Source organism: Vanellus vanellus, assembly GCF_965231255.1.
Source record: "Vanellus vanellus genome assembly, chromosome: Z".
NCBI classification, from domain to species: domain Eukaryota; kingdom Metazoa; phylum Chordata; class Aves; order Charadriiformes; family Charadriidae; genus Vanellus; species Vanellus vanellus.
This window is the reverse complement of record NC_138908.1, coordinates 46,953,262-46,974,493: the sequence shown is the minus strand read 5'-3', so window position 1 is coordinate 46,974,493 and position 21,232 is coordinate 46,953,262. Positions and strand designations below refer to the sequence as shown.

General features: G+C 38.5%; 1 protein-coding gene across 2 annotated transcripts in view; it reads right to left on the bottom strand.

Moving 5' to 3' along the window:
- Nucleotides 1-21,232, bottom strand: part of PRUNE2 (prune homolog 2 with BCH domain) — a gene marked incomplete at both ends in the record, with an annotated part of 143,577 nt that overhangs the window by 79,972 nt on the left and 42,373 nt on the right. For both annotated transcript variants that reach the window (XM_082497848.1, XM_082497849.1), the window contains 2 exons: nt 14,495-14,589; nt 17,169-17,321. In XM_082497848.1, the coding sequence (XP_082353974.1) occupies nt 14,495-14,589; nt 17,169-17,321 (248 nt within the window). The remainder of the gene's footprint in view (nt 1-14,494; nt 14,590-17,168; nt 17,322-21,232) is intronic.

Below are 21,232 nucleotides of genomic sequence, written 5' to 3'. Positions count from 1 at the left end.
ACGTTCTGCATCATCTCTCAAACAAGTTTATATCCTGTGTTCTCACCAAAAAATACCCTCTTTTATGTATAAATGGAAATTATAACATGGAATAATTGTCTCTCTGCTTACTAGGTCAGACTCTGATTTCAACTATACCTTGCAAGATGAAAAATGGCTTCAAGTGAGTTAATATAAGTCACTGGAGACAATTTACATTGGAGAAATACCAATACCAATGCATGGAAGAGATAGCAATACATCTTACCAAACACCTTTTCAGACAGGATGAGTTTCAATGTCTTTTCTGTTTCTCCTTTTTTTATTCCATATTAGTTGGAGAATTTCTTAGGGCCTTATGAATTTTTAGTATTGACTTATTTCACGTAACTTTATGGATAAAATATTTCTATATAGCAGGATATTTCATTAGAGAATGCAAAACAATGTCCAGGATCCTAATAAATACCGTTATGTCTGAAATGAGTTATCTCAGTAGTGACTTGGGCTCAGATTTATTGTACAGTTCATCAACTTCTCAGCATGCTGGATAATGAATGTTTCATTTACATTGCTAATTGCCAAGCCATGGTTCCTTCAACCTTTAACCCTTACGCTTTATCACATTATCACCATATGTCAATATAATTGCATTCAACATTCCAAATAACTAACTTTTTCACGAGGTCAAGAGATCCTTTTTTTAAAGCTTTACCAGTGGGGAGTGGGGTATCTTTAAAACTACCAAGAAACCCAGCATTATCCAGATACTGCAAAACTAATTCAATTTTTTTCTTCAGGAAAACAAAGCTTCTCTCTTCTGACCACAAAATAGGCTCTTCTGTTAAAATCTGCATCTGCCCATTGTAACTAAATCACTTATACGTCCGAGAAGAGCTTCAACTTCACTGTCTGTGATTATAAAACACTACTAACTAGGACCTAATATGACATATTTTCTGTATCTGCATTAGATTTTTGTCTCTACTTTTCTTTGATCTCTGGAATTATGCAGTTATTTCCACATATTATATCACAGAGTCACAGAATCCTATCAACTTGATCTTCATTCTGCTTTGCCCAAATAGTAAATTATTTTACTGTGGGTACCATCCAAGATGCTGTCTCTGATCTAACAGCACTGCTATTCATCTGCTTATAATGATGCTTTCCCTCACTGGAAATTGGGACTATATCTTACCTCTAGAATATCCTATGGACAATGTTCATTCAATCTGCACCTGAAAGCCCCTTTCTTTCAGTTGACTTTCACCATAAATACTTCTTCCAGCTGTGAGATCTTCATTGTCAATAGCAAAGTTTAAGCTAAATCATACACAGAATAAGCCATTGATTTTACTACTGAGTGTAACTGAGTCAGTTTTACTGTTTGTACGCGGTCAAACTTAAGAGAGAAGTGACACTCCTGGTTGGTAACAGTTACGTCAGCAGAGACTCCAGCCTCTCTCCATTTCTTTGAAACAAGAAGCTTTGCCAGGGTGCTTTCTCAGAACAAGTCTGATTTTCAGAAAGTTAGAAAATTATTTCTCAGGATCTGAGTCAGAAATCCAGATGCACCCTCACAGACAGAAACAAGCACCAAATTGCATCAGGATAAAGAAATTGGGTAATTAAAGATAAAATGGAACGAGCCTAATTCATTTTTCATGTAGCAAAAATTTCATGTCACACAGCAGGTTGACAGCTCCTATTTCTCACAGCTCACACGTTCCTCACATATACGTGGTGCATATATATATACATACTCATAAATGCATGGCACATTTCCATGTGGCGTGCAGTGCTGCAAATTAGCACTCTCACCTCTAAGAACAATCCTATGGCAGCCCACAAGCTGGTGAAGCTTCAAGTTGGTTTATATCACACCTTACAGTAGTTTATGCCTTTACATTCTGTGCCATAGTAGCTCACTCTCCTCTTCTGCCACCAGTTCGTACCTCTTCTCTGACTCTTGGAATGTCCTTTCTGACCAGACACCGAATCCCTGAAAGCTCCTTTCTTTCAGTTCCTCCACCATCCACTTCTACTGCAGAAACTTCACCTGACTCTATGCACAAAACACTACAAGATAATAACCATACTTTAAAATTTTAAACTGTAATGAGTTGCAGGCATGAAACACCCAGCATATTTTACGAGGTTCATATAACCCTCTCTTGCATCTTGCAACTACAAAATAATAAGTTTTAGCACATACTGCTGCTAGCATGACCCTCTTGCCAAGCTGTAGACAATCCCTGCAGTATCCACCCAGTAAACATGCATTTGTCATTGCCCGACTGATCATCTTCCAGGATGTCACAGAGAAGGACTGTTTCTGCTCCCTGCTAGCTTGGACAAGACATAACCTTCTGATTTACCCATACATAAAACATGAGAAAAGGCTGGAATCAGAACCATAAAACCTCTTTGAATCAGATTAGGACCAGAAATGCGTATATTTTTTTTCTTCCAAGTGTTTGAATCCATTAAATATATATATATATAAAAGGTAAAAAAAATTCAAATTCCATGTTACCACTGGGAAACGAATATTCTTTCATGCACACCAGCTGAGACTCAGCACAAGCATTTCGCTTAAAAGAATTCCTAAATATGAGGAACTTTTAGCAGGATGTGTCAAACAGTGTGTTCCTAAGACATTTAAGCACATTGTGGTTATCCATTTCCAGCTGCTTCTATGGAGTCAAACTTTGTTTTTATGTGAACAGATAACATTATTATCACATTTTGCAAAGAACAGCAACATCAAGCACAGATACATCACTGAAAATACATCATTTGAAAATATGCTTGTTTTTGGAGTCTTTAATAATGGATCGAAAATATCACCAAATTCAATGCCACTTTAAATGTGTTCAGAATTTGAATTCACAATGACGAGTGTACAGCACACAAAAGATGCCTCATCACTTAATTTACATTAAAGTCCCAACCATTTCCAGTTGACAGAAGACACTGTAAATTAACATTTTTCTAAAGTGGTTAAAGAATAAAATCCACTGAGCCCAAAATAGTCACCAGTGGCACCTGACTTCAGCTGGCTGTTATTCACAGAAATTTAAGTGCATAAATAGGAATTAGTAAAATGACTACTTTAATGGCTCTGTCCACCCAGGCATCATGAAAATCTCACTTTGGATTTTACTGCTACACTGATAGTACTAGAAGTCCACAGGAAGTGAGGCTGAGGTTTGACTTCTGAGTAAATATTGGTTTATACTCCAAAACACAACTCCATTACCTCAGAGGATCTGTGTAAGTGTAACTGACTGGAACACTGTAAACAATTAGGCTAATGATATACATGAAGGAAGAATTCATACTAGATAATAAAACAACCAATATTTTCTATTTATTCATCTATAAGTATTTACAGATTAGTTCATGGAGAAGATCAACAAGATGCCTCACACTAGAGGAGTATGAAATACCCAATAATAAGCACAGAAACAAAACTAGCTGTTCCAATTAACCCCTGTTCAAAAGACTGAACAAGGAGAAATCAAACACAACTGCAAATACTAATATCCAAGTTAAATATGCAACCTGTGGATCTTACCGCCAACCTGTGGAGATCACTCTGAGACAAACATTTAGCAGGATCCAAAGAGAGAGTTCTGCATTTATTTGAACTAAATACTTGCAGGTGTTGTAAATTAAGGATTTCCTCCTCAGGACTCAGAAAAAACTTTGCCTAAAGGAAATTATATCATGATTGTTCAATGCAGGACTATTGCACTTTCTTCTAAAACTGAACCGTGCATAGTTCTCAACTATTTGGCTGAATGCTCAGATCAGGAATGGGAGTGTGCGGATTTCTTGCTGGAACAGAAAGCATCCAGACAGAAAGGAAAGTATGAGTATTACCAAGGTCTATTTTACAATCATAGGCAGAGGGTAGGACTCAAATCACATTTTTTTTAAAGCATTTTCTTTTGTAGCTATTTCCTGTTTGTAGTTACAATATCAAGTCTGTAATGGCAGCAATTTTTATTTTCAGAACAGTGCATCTGTTTATGCAATGGACTTTCTTTTGCTCAGATAGGCCTGCTTCTAACTGTAAAACAGATGGCAGTTTTGTTGTTTGGGATTATTTTGTTTTGGGTGGGGCTTGGGGTTTTTTGGTTTGTTTGGGTTGGGTTTTTTTTTTGTTTTTTGTTTTTTGTTTTTTTTTTTAATATAGCCATGCAGACCCTCCTGTGAAAAAAAACTTCATTCCCTGAGCAGAAAGCACTGATGAAAGAGTGCTCACTTGGGTTGCTGATACACGGTTAGTACTCTCTGCTGCTCTCCAGTGATTTTCCACACAGGCATGCTAAGGACTGGGGTTGGCCAAGTTCTTAAGTGTCCTTGAAGGACGGCTATGGCAGCAAAGTCCCTGGAGGGAGAAGGTAACCCACAGAGAGAAAGCAAGCACATATGCAACAGCAAGAGAAAGCCCCAGGAACTCGTGGGAGATGGGAGGTTTTCAAAATATTGATGCTGTGGATTTCCTTGGTTGTGAGTCTCCAGAAAAATCCATACCATTATTTATTTTGTATCTCTTTCTTTGCCTGTTCCAAATCCTAGTGGCAGACCAGAGCATCAGCACAGCCTCTCGGTTGGTGATCCCCCCCTCCCCTGCGGAGGCCCAGGGACAAAGCTGAAGCGCCCCACGCCACAGCGAGAGCCGTGACGATTTCACCAACTGCCCTTCATGGAGAGAGCACAGCCCCCAGGGGGGGGCTGGCAGCACGCCACATCGGATCCGGGAAGGTATAATTTACACTCCACCATGGGAGACCCGGCAATTCCCTCTCACGGCCAGAAAACCGCAGCGTTTCCCTCTCCGCAAACTCCCGGCAGAGCGGCAAATACATACGTATCCAACTAAATGCCACTACTATCTGGGCTGAACCTGGATACGTTTAGTTCAGTTAAAAAAAAAAAAGGGGGGGGGGGGAGAATATTAATATTTTCATTGCCTTTTTTTTCCTGTTCACTCACTGTGTGTTTACCATAAATTAGACCTGCTGAGAGTGTGATGCTGAGCAACCCATATGGCAAATACTCAACTGAGAAATGTGGAAGGAAAATCACTTTTTTGTTTCTGAATTATCTTTAGTCCCTTTATTTAGCAAGTCTTGTTTAATAGCAAATGCTGAGAAACAATCCTGCTAATGCTATTTCTATAGAGAAGAAGAGATGACAAACTTGTTAGGCCAAAACCAATACATTTTCAGTAGAATATGATTCAGTACATGATGAAATCTGACCAAAAAAACCAGCACTTAACTCAGTGCTTAATTAAGATTTTTGGTTTTAAAACGCAGTTACAGGAGTTCGTTATACAATTGTCATTTATTCAAACTCATCCCCAAACTCTTCTTCAGCTTAAACAATCCACAGATAGTGCAAGTCCATGGTGTTCTACCAACTGAAGAGTTGAACTAACGGTTCCCATTTCAGGTACAAAATTAATCTAATCCAACCTTCTTTGTTTCTGATCTATGACAAACACTCAGAGAACAAACCAGCATACACAGATGTCTGGCAGCCATGAAACCTAAAAAAGTCAAATTCTGGGTGTGGAATCCAGGCACAGTCTGCTGACTATATCTCTCTGGCAATCTTGCAGTGGGAGAAAAAAAGAAGACTGGACTGCAAGAAGATTCCTCTGTGGACTCTGATTACTCTTACCTTTCTGTTTCTGTAAGTCTACATTTTTTTTTTAATCTTTTTTTTTTTTTCCCCCTGGGAGAAGGAGAAGGGATGGAGAGTCATGTCTGCTGAAAATTCATTAGAAATGTGACTGAGAAAAGGCAAGCACAACAGCAAGACAGAAATGCTGAAATGCAGTCAGGTTACAGAATATCTAGTAGTGAGATTTGTCCTTCTGTAAAAAGAACCAGAATGGGCAATAAATTGATACCAACAAATAGCTTTTATTGGCAAAGGTAGAATCCAGGGTAGTTTTGTTGTTCATGTAAAGGAAGACGAAAAATCACCTGGCAATGAAGACAGATAATGCTGCCAGGTTCCCTCTTTGATTTTACTACTAACTCTACAGTCCCGTTTGACTTGAGCCAAAGAACCAAGGAACCCATATTCAGATTCATGACTTCTTTCTTAAAGAACTGATGATAACATTCTCCAAAGTGTGAAAGGATTGAGTACGTGCCCGAATTCCTCATCTCCACAATGTGAATCCCCACTGTGATTTTTCATATTTGCGAAAGATAAAACAATCAGCTGCCATAGTTTTCATTTGGCATAAACTTAGTGGCCTCAATAAACTTTCTCCTGTTTTAGATCCACATAAGTGCTGTGTTTACCTCATGTTCAGAAGGAAAGGGGACTGTAAGAATCCTGGAAGACAGTCATCTGATATGCATAAGAAATTCTGATGCATTGAGAGCTACATGATCACAGCTAAAGAAAATATAATTTTCTACCTTTTTTACCTAAACAGTAATGAGAACTCTGTAGCTTTGTATAAAACCACAAGAATTATGCTAGCATGAGAAAAGAAAACCTCTCCATAGCTAAGTTTTCAGTCAAAGTATGATTTTTGTTATTAATCACAAATCACAAATATGGAGAAAGTTAAGAAACTCAAATTACTGAGATTTATTCTTCAGATAAAGTAATATTTTTTTAAAAAGCAGATAAGAAAAAAAATGCTAAATATCTACCTAAGACCTTGAACACTTCCTACTCTTTTTATTATCAATAAATTCAATTTGTACATAGCAACTTTGGTTAAAGATACTGCCATTATTTCAGAGATGGGGCAATTTCAGGACTAAAAATAACACATTTATACTTAGAATTTCTTATGGTAAAAATCGTAAGTCTTAATCCCCAAAGCAGTGCAAAATTACCTTGAAGGAATTTTCATTTGATACTTTATTTATCAAGTCTATGTAGAAAAGGAAAAAATGGTCAAAAAAGTAAGATGTTTCAATACTTGCAATATACACATGAGTTCTGAATGTCATTTTTTTAGGGTAAAAGAGCGTGCAGGTTAGACTTAACCTGTATTCACTTAAATACAAAAAATAAAATTTACACAAGCAATTTAGCTATGGAGTTGCAGAAGAAATATTTTTTTTTTTGGTGAATAACATTCATGCAGCAGTTTTATGATGAAAACTACATTTTGTTAGAGAGCCACAGAAGCTGTGAATAATTCTGAACACAAAAGAGATGATCTTTCTGAGAAAAACTTTATCTGTCTCCTAGAAAGAGAGAAAGAAAAATTGCATTCTTTGGTAGAATTACAGCTGGTGTTCCTAGCTACTCTGAATCTGAGTACTCAAATAGGGCTGAAAGGTTTCAACTGGAACCATTTTGATGCCTGTTTTATAAATGAAATTAAATGTATATAAAATTAAAATTTATATTAAATGTATTAAGTTGTATATAAAATTAAATAAACCTTGAAGTTTTCAGTCAGACAAAACACTTGGCTTCAAGAGAGTGTACCCCAGTCATAGAGTCAAAAGAAGAATCTTCCCTGTCCACATCTAACCAGTGAACATAAAATGCTAAAAAATCTTACAGAGGACTTGATCTGACTAATTCCAAATTCCAAAATGTTCCTACATCTTAAAACAACCAACAGCTTCAGGACTAGGTTCCTGATACGTAGTAGAAGGTATAAAACGCAATGGTGTATGCTAAAAACACAGGGTATAGTTATGTTTACAAGTGTTAAGCATTCCCTTACATTCCAGTTCAGAAGGTGTTCTGGACACACGCTTTGCCAAACAGACAGAACAAAATGACTATTTCACGACACAGCAGACATATTTTGTTGTTTTTCCTGCATCAAAATATATAAATAAATACCGCATGATTTTAAATGTGGGGTTATTTTTCATTTCTAGATGAAAAACACAAAAGCAGCCACCAAGACAGACATTTGCTTAGAAATAGCCTGTATCTCTGTCACTTCCTGCGGACAGAATTGCTGACTTCTGCAGTAATGCAACACTTAACACTAGCAAACCCAAAATAAGTCCTTTTACTTATAGCTAAAATTATATTGTAATCTTGGATCAACAGTTTAATATTCTAATTAAGTTTTTTCCACACACAATAACAAAGAAAAAATATCAACTAAAGAGCAGAAAATAAAATGTAACTTTTCTGAAATAATCATGTTGTTGTTATCCCTAACTATTATCACTTCCTATAGTCTTATGCATTACGGCCAGATCTTAAAATATTAAATGAGCAAGTTATGTTTTACATTGAAATTTAAAAAAAAAAAAAAAAAGTGTATTGTATTTCATAGAAAAACTCTTTTTATGCTGAACATTTCTCAAAACAGCATCTCCCGCTGTCAATGTCTATGCCCCATGAGCAGCTGAGCTAAAACGCTACTGACAAGAACTAGAAGAGTACACAAATGATAAATTAGTCAGCTTTGTAGAAGTCAGGAATGCAGTCCAATAATGACACTGTAGATGATAGCATTCTATTTAGCTGAGAGATAGTGCATATTATACAGCTGTATTTCATAAAGAAACAATCTTAACTTATTTAAACACATTTCATAAATGACACAAAAGAAAATACAATTTATCTGCTTGAACAATGCACTTGTAAACACAAGCACATTTTTACTGTAATGTTAGTAGGTTAATCTAATGTCTATGCTTAGTAAAGGCAAAATCATAAACAATAGCATGGGCCAAATTTAGACCAGATGTCACACAAATTATAACTTATGAAGTCTATCCAATTTCTTCAGATGCCTAAATAAACTCAAATCTTGTATACGTACCACTGCAGACCTGACATCACTGTACACCTCGTGCATTCTTAAAGAGATACTGCAAGTAGAAAATCTCTGATGCTTCTGCCTTACTACGAGTTATAACAGCAGTGTAGAATAAAATAATCAAATACACCTTGCAAAAATGACAGTTGAATAAATCATCATTTAATGATTTGAGCACAGGCTGTATTGGACTCATTGATAAATATAAGGGTCTTGGCCAGTTTTACAAGTTTACATTTTTCTCACATCACAGGGGACCATAACGAACACCTTGCCTAACATCCTACATGACCGCATGCAGGAACATCTCACTGAGTAGGGGAACTGTAGCTCACATCACCCTCACATCATCTTCTGGAAGGGATCTGGTCTTGATTTTAAAACTAGAAGCAATCCTGACAATGACTGTAACCAATGTCGGGTTTGCTGCCATTTGATTTCACGTAGTTAATTAGGAAGCACTTAACACAGTCTAAGGCTCTCCCCACTAGTTTCCTTTCGTACCTGTAGAGAGGAGTAACTTAACCACACCCGAGAATTCAGGGGGTCTGCCTCAGCTCTCCACACCTCGGACCGCACTCATTGCAGCTGGGGCACTTCAGCTGACCTGAGGCATCAACACAACAGCTACCGTCCACCAGAACACACGTCTGACATTTAAAGATGAGTATGGTATTTACATTATTGTGTGTCTGGCTGCATTACACAGTCCTATAAGGTGATGACTTAACCCTCCTAATACTCCTAAAAAAGCAAAGGAAAGTATGTTCAAGCTTTGTGTGCTATATATGTTACACATTTTCCTACAGGCAGATCTCACACACTGACATTTTAAGACCTTAATTAAGGTTGATTTATTTACAAATGGTATGTTTTCAACTCTCAGAAATGATGTATTTAATGTTTTATTTTTAAACGCAATTAAAAAATAATATATAAATATATACATACTGCAAATGTAATACAGATAACAAATTCATTTAAGCCCATTTATGCACATTAGTGACACACCATGTGGCAGAAAGACTAGGACTACAAGAAGACCCCTTGGCGATTTATTTTATATTAAATCCCTAATGGCCTCTTCTCATCTTTGCAAAAATATGCACAAAAGTCCAGGCTATGCAGCCATTGAAATGAATGGTTATTTATTTGCTAAACGAGAACCCTATGTTTAATGTTCCTTAGACATAAGGTAGTCTGCAAAAGTCGCATTCCTACAGCTCCATACATCATTTATTTTACATACCCTAACTTCTCACAACAGGCATCAGAAAAATATCTCTGAACAGCACTGCTATTGTAAGTTGCTCAGAATTTTGTTTCCAATTCCATTACTGGAAGACTAAATGTTAACATGTTTACTTGGGGTTTTCTTGTTTTGTTTTTAGCATTAAAAACAAATTCATGGACCAATCTGATGCCATTTAAAATATGTTTATATTTATACTGCAAGAAAAAAAAGTTCCCAAATACATAACTACGGTCCAGTCATTACAGACAGACAACAAAAGTTCAAACCTTCAATAAGACATGTTGTAATCTCACTTGACTGTGTGCGATAGTCTACCTAACACTTGTTTGACATGCTTGAGTTGAGACAGAAATTCTTGATTTGCTTTACAGAAGCATTAAAAGTATCACTTTTCAAAGTACACAAATAGTTACTGTTGCTGGAACAGCCACTGTGAGTTTCTCTGAGACTCAGAGCCACAAAGAGGAAAGTTGTTGCAAGAGCCAGAACTTTCCCTTGGTACCATCCTCAACTCATTTGACGGGACAAGGGGGGCTTCAAACTGGAAGACGGTAGATTTAGATCAGATATTAGGAAGAAATTTTCCACTCTGAGGGTGGTGAGGCACTGGAACATGTTACCTGGGGAGGTTGTGGGAGTTCCATCCCTGGAGGTGTTTAAGGCCAGGCTGGACGGGGTTTTGAGCAATCTGGTCCAGTGGAAGGTGTCCCTGCCCATGGCAGGGGGGGTTGGAACTAGATGATCTTCAAGGTCACTTCCAACCCAAACCATTCTATGATCCTATGGTTCTATGACTAATAGTTACTACCTAAGGACAGTCAAGCTCACTGTGTCAGCATGAATTTGCAGGTCACTTTCTTGGGGAAACCACACTTGTGACAGCAGCCTCCATTGAGGCTGTGACATCTCTAAACCTCTTGGTTGGCATCCCTATAGAGGTGGCTCTGACCTTACAATACTAGAAGATTACACGGCCTCTACAACCTGGAAACTGTCTTGCATTAAGTATTCAGATACCATGGCCAGAAACATGAACAAGAACCTCAAAAGATCACTCAGCCTTCAGAATGCAATTATTCCCGTGTCTGTAACAGTCAAAAGCAGACTATCATAGATTATTTGCCTTATTTTCAACTGACTGCCCTGCTTCTCCCTGGAGAAATTTGATTTTCTATCTTCCTAAATTACTGCAAGTTCTGAGAGGAGTTAGAATAAATTTTCATGAATCAAAAGATTAAGGACTTAGTCCAGCAAACACGTTATTAAGCTACAATATCATGAGACATAAACTGAACACTCATGAAACCTGGATTGTTCTTCTGGTGCACTACACTTAAGAAAGCAGAGAATCGAGCTCAGTTTACAAAGGAAATATTCCTTTCTCAGGAAAAAAATGACTTTCACAGAAAGTCACATTGAGAAGATATTTCTCATTTCCAAGAGAATTCCAGCAGAGAACAAGCAAAATATACTCTCAGGGTATAACATAATGTAACAGAAATTAACTGTAATGCATGCACTGAATTTTGCTACAATATCCTATGAGTAATCATTATTATGACTTGGGGAAACTTTCTGGCAAAGGCAACAAAAATAACTGCGATCTGGGCGCTGTTGCTTTTCTTTTGTCACTCTCTTGAAAAAAAATACCGCTACGCATGTGAAATCCAAGTAGCACATGCTCCAGCAGCCAGTCACTGGAGACACAGGTCTGATTTCAACTTAATTTCAACTGATTTCAGCTTTAATGCCACCAAAATCCGTGAAGCCCACAACCAAAGCTAGTTATCTCAAGCAATGCAAAGCTGCGTATAGACTCTTACAGAAACCTAAACACATCCACACAAAATGCCTTCCCTGTCTTCATCACTAATGACAACACTGTCTATTTCTTTAATAACTGAAAGATTCGCTTTTATCAAGACACTTAAAAATCAGTCAGTCGACAACTAGCAAGCCGACAGACAAGGGATGTAAATCGCACACTGTTGATTGATATCTGTAGGTACGTACACATAAAGCGCTGAGATCAACAGCACTATCTTTGCACTCACATCTGCCTTCAGGAGAAACTCGAGAGCAGGAGCATACCTGCATGGGTCCCACGCGTCTGCATACCGCTGTGCAATAGTACTGGAAGTAATTACGAGTATTAACTTACAATTGATAACTTGTTAGTTACCATCATTTCCTTCCTTACAAAGTACAGAACTTTGAAAACATTCCCGCAGATCCTAGGTGTCCTGGTTTGAGGTAAAAGAGAACCAATTTTGTTCCGTAACTTCACTTCTTAGCTGGGCCTCTTCTAACTACTGAAATTAACTGCATATTGTTCACTCTCTCAGAGGGATAAGACCAATGTTTATAGCTGATGCCCAGGCATGGGATGCAGAGAGGCTCCTGCTTATACTTATTGCTGTAACCCCCAAGGCCAAACAACTTTGTTATTTGCCACGTTGGAGGGTTGGAAGTGGAAAAGCGTAGAAGGATCCCACCTGAGGGGAGAAGCGGACAGGACAGGTGACCCAAAACTGACCAACAGGGTATTCCATCCCATCTGCCTCATGCTCAGTATAAAAGCTGAGGGGTCAAAGGGTCACTCTCTCTTCCTTCAATGGCCGACGTCTGAGGAGGACTCTGTTCGTCTGCCTGTGATCCCGATCCTGAATCCAGATCCGGAATCCAGTTCCCGTCCGTCACTGAGTCCAGCCTGGGACTGCCCCAGTGCCAGCCGGTGACGTGACTGTCATCCTGGGAGCTTGATACGGTTTTGTATATATTTTTCATTATTTCTTTTTATTTTATTATTAATATTTCATTAAAGTAGTTTAGTTCCTTCTAAACTCATAAGTCTCTTGTTCCTTCTCTGCCTCTCTCTTTGAAGACGGGTAGAGGGGAGCATCTGTCGGTCCCGTCTGGGGCCCCTCAGGTCCCCAGTAGAGGATTTGGCCTAAATCTCGACAGATTAATTGGCGCCCAACGTGGGGCTCGAGCGACACTAGGAAATCTGTTTCAATACTAATGAAAATAGGGTTTATATCAACATAGTTAAAGCAAGCTTCAATTGATTTAAATTCATGGCACATTTATGAAATAAAAGATTAATATCCTCATTTACAGAGGGGAAATTGAGGAAACTATTTATTTAACATAGGAAATGAGCAGTAGAGAAGGGAAAGAAACTTAAGTCCAGGTCAAGACTTTCCTAAAAAAAGCATCCACCCTCTCAAGAACAGAGAATTTTTTCAGAATGTACTTTCAATAAAGATCTGTAAAACTTGCCATAAAACCAAAACCAAGAAAACTCTAGAATCATTTGAGTATGTGCTACTGAGGTGAGACATTTGTTAGAGTATCAGACTTGCTGATCTCTGCCTTCGCTACTGTGAAACTCTGACTGAAATTAGTTGCGCTGCCACACTTTCCCTCTTCATGATACACCACCAACGCAGCAGGGGATGCACACTTGTGAACAGCTTACTTTACCCAACTATAACCGTATAATCATCATCTAAGATTCTGTGAAAATGTAATCTAAAGCTAGCTCCTAATTACCCGCCCTATGTATCCACCAATCACTGAAACTGATAGAGTAAGAGAGAAATATTTAAAACAAAAGAGGAGCAATATTTTATTAAGAATTTTTAAAAATCCTATTTCCTCTTTTGGGGATTTATCTTACAACGCTCATTTCCCATCACCTTTCCTCCCAACCTTGGCATAATTTTCAGGAGCAAAATTATGATTCATAAAGAAGTGCAGGTTTGGTGGCTGGAAAAGACTGCTTGATACTGAGAAACTAACCAACAAACTAACAGATTCTGCTTCATTTCTTGAAGCCTTGCTACCCAATTTGCTTTGTATATTTTAGTATGCAAGCAGAAATCTATGGATAATTATTAGCTGCATTGCACCACAAATTTCTTCAACCACAGGGGCACCATATTTTTTTGTAAAATGCATCACAAAAGACGTAAAAAAATCTCATAGGATATACACAGGTAAGAACTATTCACATGATTTTTTTTAGTACTATCTGAGGTAAAATAAAGTTTTGATTAAAGTCAAATGCAGAAGCAGAAGATGACAACTTCTTTTGCATGTCAAATACTTTTGTATGGGTGGTCTTCAGGCAAACAGTGAGATTGTAAATTGCAAATATATACCAGGTAAAAGTGTCTCTTTGTTATTGAGATTTTCTTCAATCTAGTTAGTTTTATCAATAATCTGTGTATCAGTATGCAAACTTCCATCAGAAGTAATACTGTCGTGTCATAATTGTTCAATGATCTAAACATTAATATATTTTAATTAATATTGTTGCATAATAGCCAGTAACATTTATATCTACTTCAGCTTAAGGTAAATAGCTACCGGCATCCATAACACAAATTGTTCTTGTTAAAGAACCATCTCCATATGCAATAGGGCTATTCAGCAACTGCATTGTTTAGGTTTCCTCTTACCTCCAGTGTCATGTACACGGTGCTAATTGCTACTTTGATTTCTCCATCTGAAATCATCTTGAGATCCTTCAGCATAACCTCCTCAATACTTACACCTATTTGAGAAGAGAAAGGAATTTCAATACGTATAAGTATCTGCAGCTGACCAGATGCAGCAACATAAATTAAAAACCCAGCTTAGACCTTAATGCTGAGCCTTCCGTATTTTAGGACATCCTATGAGAAAATTTAAACCAACATTAATATTTATGGAGAGATTTTTAAAACAAGGAAGGGATTTAAAGCAGGGGAGAGGGGCAGAGCAAAGGATGAATAATTAAGTCTCCTGCTATGAAGTTGTGTATACAGTCACATTTTTTAAGCGAACTGAATTCCCATTGATATATGTATGAACAGACCATTCCAATGGTCTAATACAAAATCACTAATATGGAACACTTCTGGAATGAGTAAAATATTGAAAAGCACATGTGGTATTTATAAAATATTCAGAAGCAAAGTACTTAAGATATTCTGTAAACACAAAATCATTCAACCTTTCTGACCGTCCTCACAAATTCATACCAATACGAATGGGTTTTTCTTGCGTACATCAAAGGTGAATGAACCATCTATATGTTTAGGTACCACAGAAAGAGAAGTACATATTACGATCAGAAGCAAGTGTAAAATTGGAGTTGTTTCACATTGCAACCAGACATACTGATACGTTTAAGTACAATGTATTGAAAATCCATGTGACTAAGTTCCTCTAATGCAAGATGTCTGTATAAAATGCGGTAAAGATTCTCAAAATGAGCATATGTCATGTACAGGAACATGGTCATACCACACAATCAAAAATAAAACATGATAGCCAAATGTCTATCAATGTCTAGACATGATGGCTGTCTAAAAGAAAGCTGCAAGCCACTTACTTCAGTGTAGGGTGGCAACGAAAACGTCCACAGACTTTTAAAGCTTAGCAGCATAACATCCAAAATGTGTTTGCATGACTAATTTTTAAGAGGGAGCCAAATACCTACTTAAGCCAAAGAAATTAATCTTGTCATTATTATGTCTGTATAAAGTCCAGCTACTGCATTCAATCTAATGACAAGACGAACTGGCTAATGTTCACATTTTTATTCTATTTATGCATCTGTCCTTTTAAAAATATTTATAGGTAACCAGTAGACTGGTTACTGAGCTACATGCTGTGCCTCAAATAACAACTAAATTCAGGAATTCTCACCAATAAGTCATTATTTCTGCATGAAACAGGCAAGTTTTTTGCTGAATTGTCCTGATGCTGCCTGAAATAACAGGTACATAGCTTAAAATATTCAGCAGAGGACAGTGCCTTCAAAAGACTTCAGAAACTCAACAGCACCTTACTAATACAAATGCCACATATATATGTGCAGCGCTAAATATGTACCTCACAATACACAGCAAACAGCAGCTATGAGACAAAAAAAAGTGTGTAGGACATTACCCTCCACATGTGGCATATAAAAACCATTGGCAACCAATGCCATGCAGGCTGAATCAGTTATATCTACTTGGCGAAGTTTTGTGTTGGGTATTAGGATAAACTTTATGGGCCAAGTACCTGACAAACATTACTAAACCATCTTCCCAGGCAACTGGCAGAACTAAGAACTGAGCTCCATAAATGCCACTTTTACTGGGTCTCTCCAATCCAGGCCGCATTCAGTCCATTTCTGAACTATGATTCTTTGACTAAAGAAGGAACTTCAGGGAACTTTGTGAAGATTTATAGCCCTGAACTAATTTAACTTGTGACCTCACTGAAAGAGCAAAGGAAGCAGCACCTCAAATACTATCCTTAGCTACCAGCTAGGGCAGCCATCTCAGGCTGACAGTCTGAATTTAGATGAGAGGATTCTGCAGATGGGCAGATAAAGAACGGTAAAAACAGGCTATGAGTCTGCATGGACTCTGTGCACACCTGATATATCTAACGAAGACATATCTCAGTAATTCAACACTCACTCTTTAGCAACAGCTTGGTAGCATATGCCATTTAACAAAGAGTAAAAAGCATGAGAGTTATTGCAACAATTTTCTTCAAGATTTCAGAGCATCCCTTCAAAATCCTGCTACCAAATTTTGGGTTCAAACATACCCACTTCCGATCGCTGAAAAAATGACAACTGTGTTCAGCTATTTCTAGTAGCAGGAAATGAAAGAATTGCAGTTTTCCCACTCCTTCCTTAATCTTAATCTGAAGTCAAATTCGCTTCACCTGTACACAGCTCTCGATAAATCTCGGAAGGTTCAGAAGATAAAATCCACTCCAACACTATGTAGGCAACTGCAGCATGATTTCTGCACATGGGCTGACACACTGATTATGCCCCTGTACTTCATCAACACAAATTCTTAACTAGCATACACTTTTAAAAGCAAAATATGAAATAAATTAACGTTTACTTTATCTGTAAAAGCAACACAAGATTATTTAGTTCAATAGCTCCTCAATAGAAATCATAATTCCATGATTCAGAATGTAAGCCAATTGATTTAAAATTAAATATAACACATGTTACTGTCAATGAAGATCGCGTGCCACAACTATTTTCATGACACACAATGAGCCAATATATTCTGATACAGTTACATAACTAAATTTGTAAAAGGTCTGAAAAATGGAAGCAAGTTGCACTACCTTGCGGGTTAAACTGAGTCTCCTGGAGAACAGAGATAATTTCCTCTCGTGGGGGAAGATCTGGAAACTTTTCCTCTAGGATTGACAGTACTTTCTCCTGCTGCTCTGTAATTCTGTCAGCCTCCAAAGACATGCACTTGAAGAGAATGCTTCCTGAAACATTGGAAGACAAAAATCAATGCCTCCTGTAAACAGTAAAGAGGTACTACAGAAACAAGAATGTTTACTTGTATAGCCATCCAAGCCCTTTCCTTCTTGGAGGTTGTTTCCACGGACGAGTTCACTGAATTAGATATTGAATGTGCTTCACATAGAAACATCCTCCTAACATGAAGGCAGTTTCTAAAATCTGAACTGGGTGGCTTGTCAGGGCCCGTGCTACAGCTAACTGGCTGTTCTTCTGCACAGCTAACACAGCTGTGCAGCGTGACCACTCGTGAGCAGTCGGACACCAGGGCTTGTTCCTCTCTCTAAGCATCAGACCAAATGTTGGTATGCTTGGAAAGTGTGAATCCACATTGCCAACCTTCCTTCTATAGACACATCAATGAACTGCTACAATGGACATAAGGAAGAAATTTCTTCACTCTGAGGGTGGTGAGGCATTGGAACAGGTTGCCCAGAAAAGCTGTGGAGGTCCCATCCCTGGAGGTGTTCCAGGTCAGGTTGGACAGAGTTTCAAGCAACCTACTCTAGTCAAAGATGTCTCTGCCAATGGCAGGGGGGTTGGACTACATGACCTTAAAGTCATTGGTCATTTTGCTGCAACTGACTCCAGCTAATTCCTCATCAATGAACACAGCAAAAAAGCACAGCACATTCAGCCAAACAAAATGATGCATTCAATTTTAAAATTGAAGAGAAACAATCCAATAAATAACTTCACCATAATTGGTATTCTATTAAAATACCAAGGTGAGTTTGATGTCTTTTTAGACAACTATGTGCTGTATATATTCCATCCTGGATATAGAACATTCCTGACGGTTCAATGTTTAAAGTCACCTTTTTGTTCCCTGGAGGCTGGGATCCCATTTATTAATATACCCAACGATAGCCTTTGCTTCCAATTACTCACACTAAATTAAGGACAATAAAATCTTATACTTCAGCATTGACATTATTATTGACATTATTTATTACTGTACTGTGCACAGGGACTTCAAACAAGTGTATGATTGCATTGCATCATGCTAGGTCAATGAGCAAATCAGTACAATAGTATGAGATAGTTATTGTAAGCCAACATGTTTAGGCTTTAGCACAGAGCCAAGAGAGGAAAAGAAAAACTCGGACACAGCCACCCTCAATTTCACTAGTCAGGCTAGGACTCAAACACCTAGTATGTATCTGGTTTTCTTCTACACTGTCATCACATAGAATAACAAAAAGCACTTCTTCAAAATTCATAAAGCACTTGCAACACAAAACAATGTTGCCATGCTAAGTACACACCTCCTTCTTAGACTGTGGATTAAATAACAAGTAATGCTTAACAAGCCAAAAGTTGTTCCCCATCAGATATTAATTTCTGGAAATTCACATATATGAAATTCTGCCCGGTGTTTCTGTTACAGACATCGTAACTGCCAATATTCTTTTAATTCTCAGTGTTCCTTTCTTTATGTCAGTCCTCTGATCACTTTAAGACAACGTTCCTGCCCTATTTAATAGTATTAAAAATATTAAATAAATACAGACTACATGAAAATCACGTATACTGACCCAGATTGACATTTGTAAATTTAGGTACACAAAACATGGCTCCACAGCAAGCAGGTTTCAGATGTCTACAGGTATATAACTGATACATAAAGCACCCAAGATACCTACACATATACATTAGCAAGGCCTATTTTTCAGTCCCTTTTACGTGAAGCAAGTTTCTCAACCAGCAGCCTCCAGGATAATTCATCTAACAATACCCCTGCATTGTTCCCGCCTCTAACCAGACAACAGTGCCCGTGCCCCGTACTCTCGCCCGCCCCTTGGGACAGGCAGTGACCGGAACGAGTCAGAGGGCCCACAGCACACTCCTGGTTGGCACAGAGCCGCACCTGGATACACGGCAGCTCAGGGACCAGCTTGCACGAATTACTTTAGCAATCTTCTGCTTCTTCAGCAGCCTGGATTCCTTCCTCCAGGAGCAGACAGGGAAATTGGTCTTGCGCACACAGAGGATATGGGGAATCCAGCAGAAAGCGCTGGACCTCCAACGCATGCTCAAATCCATCAAATCCATCATACAATTACTTATTGGGGGGGGGGGAGGCTGTAGCCTACCCCGCACAGCCTCACAGCAGCACTAGGATGGACTAAGCTGTCCATCCATTTGCACAGGTCCTCCGACACATCATGTGTCCAACTTTAACCACAGCTACGTGTGTTTCAGGGGGCAGAGTATTTGAGGAAGACCAAGAAGAGAAAAATCTTAACACAAACGTGCTGGCAAATGCAGTAAAACAAGAGGTGTGAGCTGTACATCCAATCAAGCTCATCAGTTTTGAAGTCAACATGATGTGAGCTTTGTTGTCTGCTTAATTATACAGAAATAACTACTATGTAGTGGGTTCAGCATCAGGTCAGCAACTTCTGATTCATTTTAGCTCCACAAATCGTTCCAGCCTAATTACAGGATTGACTGTGAATTGAGCAATAACTACGCCACAGTTTTTATCCAGTCAGTCCTGGATTTCAACTAAGCTATAAGACAAATCCAGAACTATGTCCTTCCTAAAACATAATAAAAGCTCAGCCACACAGAAACAGTCAAATGAAGACAGTTTCTGAGTCTCAGAATTTAAGAAAAAGTATTTTTTCCTGTTTCTCACAGAAACCATTCCCAAACTATTACCACAAAATGGAACAGATTATTTAATTAACCTCTTTTTATGTCAGTATTTCAAACAGGTAACGCTCCCATCCAGCACAGGCAGTTTCTATTGTAAAATTTAGGGATGGGCCACCAAATCAGACTGAGTAGCTCCAGGCCCAATGTACCCCAGCCCTTCTAGAGCCAAGCAAAATGGTATTGGGAGGCAAGACAGAAATGGAGTTGAACGAAGAAGAGGAAGAATCTAGTATTTCTCCAACTGCAGGAAACAGGAGAACTGGCAGCAGAAAGCCACGAAGGCAGGTTCTAGCAGCCAGGTCAGTATATCTGGCTGTGATTTTAACAAGTGCCTGAGCCACAACAGCTATGCGGCACCAAAAAATCATCATATTGCTAAAATAATACATGGATTTCTTTCACACCAAAGCAGTTCTACTATAGTGTTGCAGCAGCATTGTTCAAGCCAATAAAACTAGCTTAATCCTCCTAAACACATGGATTGGTGGAAGGAAACTTTTACTTTATTTATCTATTCCCCAATCAAAAGGGATAGAAAGATTGCCTGGCACACACCATGGCAGCCTACCATGCATTTCTACAGGTACCAGTATGCATGTCTCTTGTTTCCACATGGGTGACAAATTATCAGTTTCTTCAAATCCAAGATTTCTTGGATTCTTCTTCTTCAACAGCCTTCCTGTTGACCTCACCTTCGGCAGGATGCAGATATTACTGGTAAAGTTGCAAAATCAGAATGTGTTTAGGCTGCACTGTATTGCAGCGTCTAACTGGAAGCCTTTGCCTTTCACTGATCAGTTCATCTCAGGATCAATCCCTTTGCATATTTTGATCAAGGGGTGACATCTCACCAGGCCACTTTGCATCATTTATGAGCAGTCCTGGATAACCAGGCAGGTCTCAGATGACTGGAGGTGGGCAAATGTGACATCCATCCACAAGAAGGGCTAGAAGGAGGATCCAGGGAACTATAGGCCAGTCAGTCTGACCTCAGTACCTGGGAAGGTCATGGAACAGATCATCCTCAGTGCCATTACACGGCACATGCAGGAGAATAGGGTGATCAGGCCCAGTCAGCATGGGTTTGTGAAAGGCAGGCCGTGCCTGACAAACCTGATCTCCTTCTATAATAAGGTGACCCGCTTAGTGGATGAGGGAAAAGCTGTGGATGTTATCTACCTGGATTTTAGCAAAGCTTTTGACGCTGTTTCCC